At 33.2% G+C, this 9,621-nt stretch overlaps 1 protein-coding gene and 1 long non-coding RNA gene across 8 annotated transcripts; both read right to left on the bottom strand.

Moving 5' to 3' along the window:
- Window positions 1-2,810: 2,810 nt before the first annotated feature.
- On the bottom strand, window positions 2,811-4,279 carry LOC140867098 (probable 3-ketoacyl-CoA synthase 21). Its single transcript, XM_073272178.1, has one exon. It carries the CDS (start codon window positions 4,259-4,261, stop codon window positions 2,894-2,896), a length of 1,368 nt encoding a protein of 455 aa, XP_073128279.1. The 5' UTR covers window positions 4,262-4,279; the 3' UTR covers window positions 2,811-2,893.
- A 1,638-nt stretch (window positions 4,280-5,917) lies between these two features.
- On the bottom strand, window positions 5,918-9,621 carry LOC140864195 (uncharacterized). 7 transcript variants are annotated; one of them, XR_012144151.1, is made up of 8 exons: window positions 9,032-9,621; window positions 8,453-8,581; window positions 8,296-8,359; window positions 8,039-8,211; window positions 7,773-7,814; window positions 7,604-7,682; window positions 6,300-6,395; window positions 5,918-6,181 (listed from the first exon to the last, which is right to left on the bottom strand). It is a non-coding gene; the product is annotated as an uncharacterized lncRNA (long non-coding RNA). The 7 variants fall into 7 exon arrangements; XR_012144152.1 differs by having other exon boundaries at window positions 8,039-8,359; window positions 9,177-9,267; window positions 9,468-9,615; XR_012144149.1 differs by having other exon boundaries at window positions 8,039-8,359; window positions 9,032-9,267; window positions 9,468-9,615.

Genomic DNA, 9,621 nt, shown 5'->3' on the forward strand with positions numbered 1-9,621 from the left:
TCTAGTTGAACCTGTAACTAGCAACAGAGAATTCACGATAGAAAACAATCAAAGATTCAATTAGACCTTCAAAGGAACCTATCTTTGACAACCCAATTGAAAATCGATTGACAAACGCCACAAAGCTATGAAACTTTGATAAGTTTGATTTTGGGTAAAGCAAAAGCTTTGATAAAATTCTAAAGAGAATTTTATATTGAATAATCAATAATCTGAAAATCTTAGTTATCATTAAAATAATGAATGTTGTAGTATTTATATTACAACCCAAAATATTGAAAGATAACGCAAAATAAATCAAAAAGATATCAAAGATATCTCCTAAAGTTTCCTAGTAGGAATAAAAGACCTAAAATAAACAAAGTAAATCCAAAATATTAAAAATCCCGAACACACACACAAACACCTTTGGTGCATATAAAAGGACATGGCGCGGGCGCGCTAGAGAGAGGCACGGGCGCGCTAGAGAGAGGCGCGGGCGCGCCGAGAGCTCGCAAAACATCATCAATTTGGCATCCGTAAGCGCGGGCGCGCTTCTTTGTCGCAAAATAATGGCGCGGGCGCGCCTTGGCTTCGAGCAGGGTCTTCAATGTCTTCACCTTCTTGACCTCTTTTGACCTCAATAAGATTATAACGCCCTCCAAATTGAATATCAAGAAATCCAACGCCCTCTTGTGTCTTCAACAACAAAGATTGAAGTGCTTCCTTAAACTTCTGAGCTCGGCCTCTCGTAACTGGTCCTCGTGGTATCTCCAACGGATCCTTAGTCACTTGATCAGCATGCGAGCCATCCATGATCGTATCAACATACTCATGCAACACATATAATATATATCATGCTGGCCATCTCAATCCGTACTTACGTACCGTAGTTGACTAAATTGATTTATTAAATTTTAAAAATTATATTAGTCATGCCTCAAATTTCTAATCACGGCTGAAATAATAATAATAATAATAATAATAATAACAATCATTTGATATGTATCATATTTTATTAAATAATTAAAAATTATTATAATAATTAGTTAACCCCTAACCCACTCGATTGAGTTGAGTTGAGGATTCTCAGCCCGTCGAGATGGTGGTCGGCCTACCCTCGATCCGTCAAGCGGGACGAGACGGGCCGACCCACAAAAAATCTATCGTTGTTTGGTGGCTATAAATTATAATTTTTTTTATTTAAGTCATATATTTTTTGTATATGTTGAAAAATTATTTAACAACTTATCAAATGATTGTATCATATGATTATTATTGATGATAAAATAAATTTTTACTCATTTTTAATTGATATAAAACGAAACTAACAATTGGTTTGGTGTAGTATTGGATCATGAGACAATTGACAAATTGAACGTGTAAAAAATAAAAGAAAAAATTTTCGGACGGTTGTGCTCTCTTTAAACAAAATTTTTGGGTTCGTGCTTTCCAAAAATAAAAAATTTATTTCTTATGTGTAAAATTTATTTTTTCTTTATATGTATATATATACATATATATATGATTATTTAGGAATTCAAACTTTGTTAAAAATGGTATTTTAATCGTATATGAGCTTATTTTAATTTATTTTTGTTGTTAAAAATAGATAATTTTGTATTTTAATATTTTATTAAATGTTGTTTGTTTTTTATAATTGAACATTGATAAATATAGATATATATATATATAATAAAAAATAAAATAGGGATATTTGAGGAAACAGACTAGGTCAAACATTTTTTAAAAAAAAAAAATAACTTCTCCAAGTTTATTTGAAATACATTACAGGAGGTCATTTTCTTTAAAAAATATTGACCGATGTTAGATAATAATTAAACTTGGCATATCGTACGTTTGAGGGTATTATGTTATCTAACATCGGTCAAACATTTTTTTTAAAAAAAATGACCTTTTGTAGTGTAATTCAAATCACTGGGGAATGTCATTTTTTAAAAAAAAAATATTTAACTGAGTCCATTTCCCCAAATATCTCGTACGTTTGCCAACAAAAATATTGCAACAATCGTAAAAGTCAATTTTAAGTCATATTTGTGATATATATTGAAAAATGATTTAACAACTTAACAAATGATTGTATCATGAATATTATTGATGATAAAATAATTTTTCCATCAATTTTTAGTTGATATACAACGGATCTTAACAATTCGGTTGCTGTAATAATTTGACTCAATTTGGTCTATTTTGAATACTTCTAATTGATATATCTCTGTCACCGTGAGAGATGGAGAAAAGTGTTATTATTTTAATTATCTATACTTATTTATTAAGTGAGAAGGCCTTAGAGAAGCCAACTTAGTCTCTTGGTATAACTTTAATTTGAATTTCAAATTATTAAAAAAAATGGTGGGAAATAAACTAAAACAATATTAATTCATGGTCTTTTAACTATTCCTCGTAGCTAGACTTATGACTAATATTTAATCCAAGAAATATTCATTTTTTGTTCCCATAAATTTATTAATTTTTTTTAAAAAAATTAATTTTAATAAAAAAAATCAAAATTTTCGTCACACACACAATGGGTGTACAAATATGCTAGTTATTATTATGTCGGCGTGATTAACAATTTGAGTGACTAATATTATTTTTTTTTAACATTAATAAATCAATCAAGTCACACCACTTTGAGTGGCGTGACTTGGTTTTTTAAAAAAAAATAAAAAATGAAGACACGCCATTTTTTTTAGCGTGATTAGGATTTTTTCATGCCTATACACACGGCGTGTTACGGTAGAAAAATAACCTATCCATTTTTACCTTAAATTCAAATTTTATTTTTATTTTTAAAGTAAACTGTGAAAAAACCCCATGCATGCACTTAAAAAGGAAAGATTTTGACACACACAAAAAAAAAAAAAAAAAAAAAAAAAAAAAAAAAACTATCCTACATTTTTCTGATATCAGGCACATCCACCGGATACATATGGATTCTGTCACTCCATGCATTGCTTTCATCTCTCCCAATATCACTGCGAACACATTTCCACACCGCACTGTTACACTTGAATCCACTCCCAAATGCAAGCTGCCACACCCTCTCCCCCTTCCTTATCCTCCCTTTAGCTTCCATATAGCTTAGTTCATACCAAATCGACGAAGAAGAAGTGTTACCGAATCTGTACAGAGTCATCTTGGAAGCCTCGACGTCTTCGGTCTTCAGCTTCAGCCTCTTCTCAATCGCCAGAATCACAGCTTTCCCCCCAGTATGTATGCAGAAATGCTCGAAAGCTTGTCTGAAATCCGGCACATAAAGCCGACTCTTGTCCAAAACCTTCATCTTTTGCAGAAACAGAAACATAACATAATGAAGTTGTTGCGAAAACGGCAATACCTTAGGCCCCAACATGGCCATGTTTGCCTTCATTGCTTCTCCTGCCACGCTTAATATGTTCCTGGAAATAGATATTCCGGTTTTATTGGCTTCGTCTTCTTGTTGATGGATACATGCATAAGATATATCATCTCTAGCTATACTTGTACGGACTAGGTGTTGCAACGTATATTTTGCTTTCTTTCTGTCTTGGCATCTGCTAGACATTAATATAGCGGCACCCCCCATTCTGAACAAGCAATTGGAAAGCAGCATGGAACGATTCGTGCCGGTGTACCAATTCATGCTCATGAACTCTGTGCTGAGAATGAGGGCCAATGAGTTCCTGTGAACCCTTAAAAGATCTCTTGCAAGACCTATAGATATGATTCCAGCACTGCATCCCATTCCAGAAAGGTTGAAGCTTATGATATTGCTTCTCATTTTGAACTTGTTTACGACCATTGCTGTGAGTGATGGGGTTGCGGAAAACGTGCTGGAATTTACTATCAAAATGTCTATTGCTTTCGGACGTATGCTGCATTTGTCCAAGAGTTCCCTTACAAGAGAAAAGATCACCGTTTTCGCCTCATCTTTGTTGAACGAAAGGGACTTGGTGATGGGAACCCGGAACAAGGATGGAGCGATAGACGTTTCGTCGCTGAAGCCTGATTTTTCTAGAACCTTGATCTGGAATGCCACACTATCATCATCAAACTGGTCGTCCTGCTCGATATACTCCGCATATAATGACATCGGTGTACGACAAGAGTAGGGGGGCTTGTAGCAAGTGTAATCCAGCAAATACATCACTTTTTTCTTCCCGAATATGTGATATAATAAGGCCACAACCAAGATAAAGCACACCCCTGTCCATATATGATTATTTTTTATAGCAAGATGATCACAATGAGAAGTATTGTTTGTTGAAGATACTGCCATTTGAAAGATGGGTTTTGAATTGTGTTTAATATGATTTTCTTCGAGTTATAAATTTGTTAGGTAGGCGTGTAAATGGAGGGACAAGCACTCAGCTTGTGCTTGTTCAAGGAGATTTTCTACACGGAAAGGGAATTCTGTTGTGGAGTCATGTTCTGCGTTCGTCTCAACTCAAATATCATTTTTCTATCCGACAAGTAAAGGAAAATTTGCAGTTTTAGTACTGTAAAATTAATCTGTTTTTTGTTTTAGTTTAATAATTTTCAAATTAATTGGTCTTAGTTTCTTAATTTGGAATTTTTTTTGAGTTTTGGTGTTTTTTCATCGAAAGTCACTAAATCAATTGAATAGTATTTATAAGACTCGTGTGATTAGAATTAAGCTTATATGACACATATTAAAATATACATAATAAAAATATAACAAAATTAACAACAAGTTTTCCCCTGATTTGTGAATAGTGATCTTGTTTTTCTTTATTTTTTCCTTTTATTTTCGCGTAATTGATTTAATTTGTGTAACATATGGTTAATTTTGCCAAATGAGTCATGTAGGAGTGTATCAGTATCAAATAAGTAATACTCGATTGATTTAGTGACTTCAAATGAGAAAAAAGACCAAAACTCAAAAAAAAAAAAAAAACTAACTCACTGGATTAAGACCAAACTTTGAAAAGTCTATGACTAAAACAAAAATCGGACCAACTTATTGGACTAACATTACAGTTTTTCCCGCAATTAATCCCACCCTTGTGTAATAAAGTTAGAGTTAATTTGCATATGTGAAATCACCACAACACTAAAAAAATATCATGAAAAATAAGGTAGATATACCAACTCTTGGTATTTTCAAATCTTGAGTACGTAGACACAACACATTGTTTTCAAATCTTGGGTACACCACAATGTTTCCCGTATGTATTTTCAGGGGCAAGCGTGCTCTGAAATTTGAAAATACGAGATCTGCTAGTCATGAAGTTCAATTTTAAGCAATATTGTGGATTTTATTGGGGTAGGAATTACTTAATTACCGCATAAAATCAGAATAATTGGGAATTTTTTGTTTTATGCGATGATAATTTGGGTGAAATTTAATATTTATAATTGTACGAAAATATACGTTTTTATTGACATTACACAAATGAGCAGTAATGTGTTTAATTTCCAAGACACAAGTAGTAAAGTTTTCCTAACTTGGGTCTTCGCACTATATTAATTGCAACGGTTTTTCTCAAATCGTCGCATTTATTGCAACAGTTTGTACCCTTGCAGAAATTTTCCAGGGTTTATTAAAATCGTTGCAAAATTGTTGCTACCACTACAACAAAAATGCTGAAAAACTACAGTGAAAAAACGTAGTTAATTGAGGGTTTAAAACCGTAGTTAATAGCCATGTAGTTAAAAGTGCGGTCATAGACTACGATTAAAAACCGTAGTCTTTAACAACAAAAACCGTAGTCTTTAACAACAAAAAACCGTAGTCTTTTGTTGTTATAGACTATGGTAAAAAACCGTAGTCTTTTGTCGTTAAAGACTACGGTTTTTAACCGTAGTCTTTTCTATCACACTTTTAACTACATAGCCTTTAACAACTGTTTTAAAGACCCCTTTCACAACGGTTTTTCACCCTTGTTTTTTTTTATGTATAAAACAAAAAAAAAATACAATTTTCAGTATTATAAATTCCTCAAAATTTGAAAATAAAATTTAATATAAAATTTTTCAGTATTGTCAGTTACTCAAAATTGAAAATTTGAATCCTAATTTCATACACACTAAAAAATAGATTAAAAAATGGTCCTAAATTCCTAATCTTTTTTGCTCTGTTAAAACTAGCTCGAAGCCTAGCTCCCTTGCTGTTGAATAGGCTTTCCCATGATTGGTCAAGACACGTGTTTCTTTTCCTTTAATTTGCATCTCCATACTGTGAATTATTAAATATAATAACAAACAAACATAAAACAAATATGAATAGATCAAAATGAAAAATAAACTTAAATATTGAAACTTCATTACAATTTACAGAGAAGATAGAATGAGACCTGGCGAGATTTACCCCAAGGCTGACCATAAGCACGCCTATATATCTCAACTTCTGAGTACTCCACTCCATACGTTTCTCAAATCTCCCTATAAATCTAGATCACAACAATAGATTTCAGTTAAATAAGCTTTCCCTGAACCAGAAACTGCCTTATGCAATTTTCAATATCAGATAAAGTAGGGTGACTATGGCTTCAATAGGAATAACCCAATTCAACACAAGATTCCAATGATAAGAGAGTTTCCGTATCAAACCAAGTAGAGCAAGCAGAACTTCAATAGGATTTAGGAATAGTACAATTTGGCCCAAAAATTAACAAATTTATTAAATAAAAAAATGATAACTATGTTATATTACATGCACACAATAAAAGATATAGAGTATTCAAGACAGCACAGAATAATACCAGGTACTGTGCTGACGTGAAATTAGTTGAGTTCAAAGTTCAAACTACTCTAATGGTATATACTTACATAATTTTAAATCTAATAAATTATATCTTGTCACGTTAGTAGTATCATACACATGTGTTAAGATGTGAATAAATGGATATACGATTAGGATAATAATACTCTAAAAGTAGCATCTCAATAAACTGTGAAATCTCAAGATCAATTTATGATTTGAAGTTATCAATTTTTATTTTTATTTTTATTTTTGAAAAAATTGATAAAGTTTGAATTTTGAAAAACATATAAATTTATATATTTGAATTTTTATTTTTATTTTTATTTTTTAAAAAGGAAAGAAGAAAGAAAGAGTCAAAGAGCAATTAAGAGTGATGATCGATGGGGACTTGTGGTTTATGTCCCTCTTTGTAGGCAAGTCTCGAACCATGCAAGCACCTACAATCAAGACACGTGTAGTGTATTCGTCAACTCTTAGAGTTTTAGTTGACTTTTTAATTATTCTAGATATTCAATTTTTAATTGAATTTTGACCATAAGACTAATTAATAGAAATTGCCTCGAATTTGATCGTAAATATTTCAAAGTAAACAATCAGATATCTGATGCTTATGACTTTATTCAAATTAAAGTTTTTAAAATTTATTGACGTCAAATTAGTTGAGTTCAAAGTTCAAACTACTCTAATGGTATATACTTACATAATTTTAAATCTAATAAATTATATCTTGTCACGTTAGTAGTATCATACACATGTGTTAAGATGTGAATAAATGGATATATGTAAATAAATGTATTTAAGATGTGATCGCCACCATAAACACAGCGATTCCGACTCAACGACTAATTTATTTTAAACACAGCAATTAAGCTAAGGGTTATGGAATCAGCATACCTGTTAAAGGAGTGAAAGCAAGTGGCGCAACAATTCCAGCTAAGGAAAATATGCCAGTAATGCACCCCTGAGCCTTCCCCTACGACAGTCAAGGAGATTTCAAATATCAATCTCATCATTTTTTCCATTACATATTTACATTCCAACCCAAATATCATATAAAACTTACTTGTTCATCTGAACCAGTCAGCTTTGAAGCAATACTCCTCAACTGCACAAGCATTGATATATAATTAAGTTCAAAAAACTTTGTGCTCGAGACAAAACATTGTGGCAAGAAACAGATAACTCACTCATGGCAGAGCAAAAAACCTAATGTTATATATATTATATCAAAGAATTTATAATTATGAGATAAAAGAACAATTACTAATTAATTATTGATTTATTTTCCAAAGTGAAATTGCAAAGGATTAGGTGAGAAAAAGGACTCACAGCCTCGATATCAATTTTGTAAAGCAGAAGCTTTCTCATCTCCCGGCAGCTGGTCCTGTACGCTGCCACCACAGGGCCAACCGCCAAAACCAGAGAGAAGACGTGCAACTAAACCATAAGGAACACTAGGATGCCCTTTCCACTGGACAACATAGCAACTTTCCCAAGACGTGCTAGAAGTGTTTTCTATCTCAGCAACTAATTAAAATTCAAATACAATTTTGCATATGCTACAGGAAATTGAGGAAAGATCGTACGACTTTTCATGGAATCCAATGGATGGGACTCCATTTGACCGCAGCGAATTCACCCGATCCTTCACTACAGTAACTTAAAACATGTCAAAACAACAATCATGCTTTTGAAAAAATGAAAACTCACAAGACACATCTCCCTAAATCCATAGCACAGTACCTGGTTCAAGAACTGTTCGTAGATAGTCGAACAAAATGGCGCACACCAATAGTTGTACCAACTGGAATAAGAGCATCCTCGGTTACCAGAAATTCCCTAAGCTTCCTTTTCATGGGCATACCTTGCGCTCTGAAATCATAAAAAAATAAGCATCAAGATGCAAAGTTCTGGTACATTTGATCACAAGGATGTCAAACAGGAATTGTCCAATTGTAATTTTGAGGTTGATGAATAATAACACATCACATTCTTATTGGAAACAACAATGATTTGCTATCATATGCTCCAACGATTTCCCTATTACTTGCTCAGACCATCCATTTTTACAGCCATAGCAAAAATTTCATGATGAGGCAGCACTGAAAGTAATTGGCAACACATGCTATTATCTAGAATTTAATTCAATTAACCAGAATAGCACTTGTTTACAAGCAGCACAGGTCAAAAAATATTACTCTTACTCCATCAGAAATTAGGTCACATCAATCATTAATCTCTTGTGTAAGCTTATATCTACAAAAGTTTGTCTTGGTACTAATCTGAAACACACGCACAAAACTAATCGAAGTAGGTGACCACCTGAGACATTGTGATTCCACATCTCAATCGGCCACTTCAGCCCACACTCCCGCTTCTCAATTCACAAAACACTTAATGTCATGCAATTCACATTTGAACTCATTGATTTCGAAAAAAAAAAACAAATCAACACAAATAAGTGGACCTTTTCGGCCAATCAAAACAGTACTCCATCATTGACAAATGAATTTCTCGGTGATAATTCCACCCTGTAGTGAACTCAGACATGTTCCATACTGGTACAATAGAATAGAATCCATCGGCCGTAATAATAATCCAAAGACAAGTCAAAAAGATAGTCAAAGGTGACTTTCACAGAAATTCTAGCAGCGATCGCCTTGCTTGTCCCATACCGCCGTCATCGTCCGCTCGATACGCATCCATGAAAGTGTTCCTAAATCTGCGATAGAGAGCGAAGTAAAGAACGAGATCTTACCTTTGTCTAGCTTCAATCGGCAGTTTTCCGGCGTCTAGGGCGGCGAATCGACGTCTTGAAGCGGCGGCTAGGGCTAGGGAGAAATGGATCGATCGTGGGAAAGGGATTTGAGAAGTAGAGAAAAACGATTCTTTACGTTGTATCTATGTATGTA

This window comes from Henckelia pumila, chromosome 4 (genome assembly GCF_033568475.1).
Source record: "Henckelia pumila isolate YLH828 chromosome 4, ASM3356847v2, whole genome shotgun sequence".
Classification (NCBI taxonomy): domain Eukaryota; kingdom Viridiplantae; phylum Streptophyta; class Magnoliopsida; order Lamiales; family Gesneriaceae; genus Henckelia; species Henckelia pumila.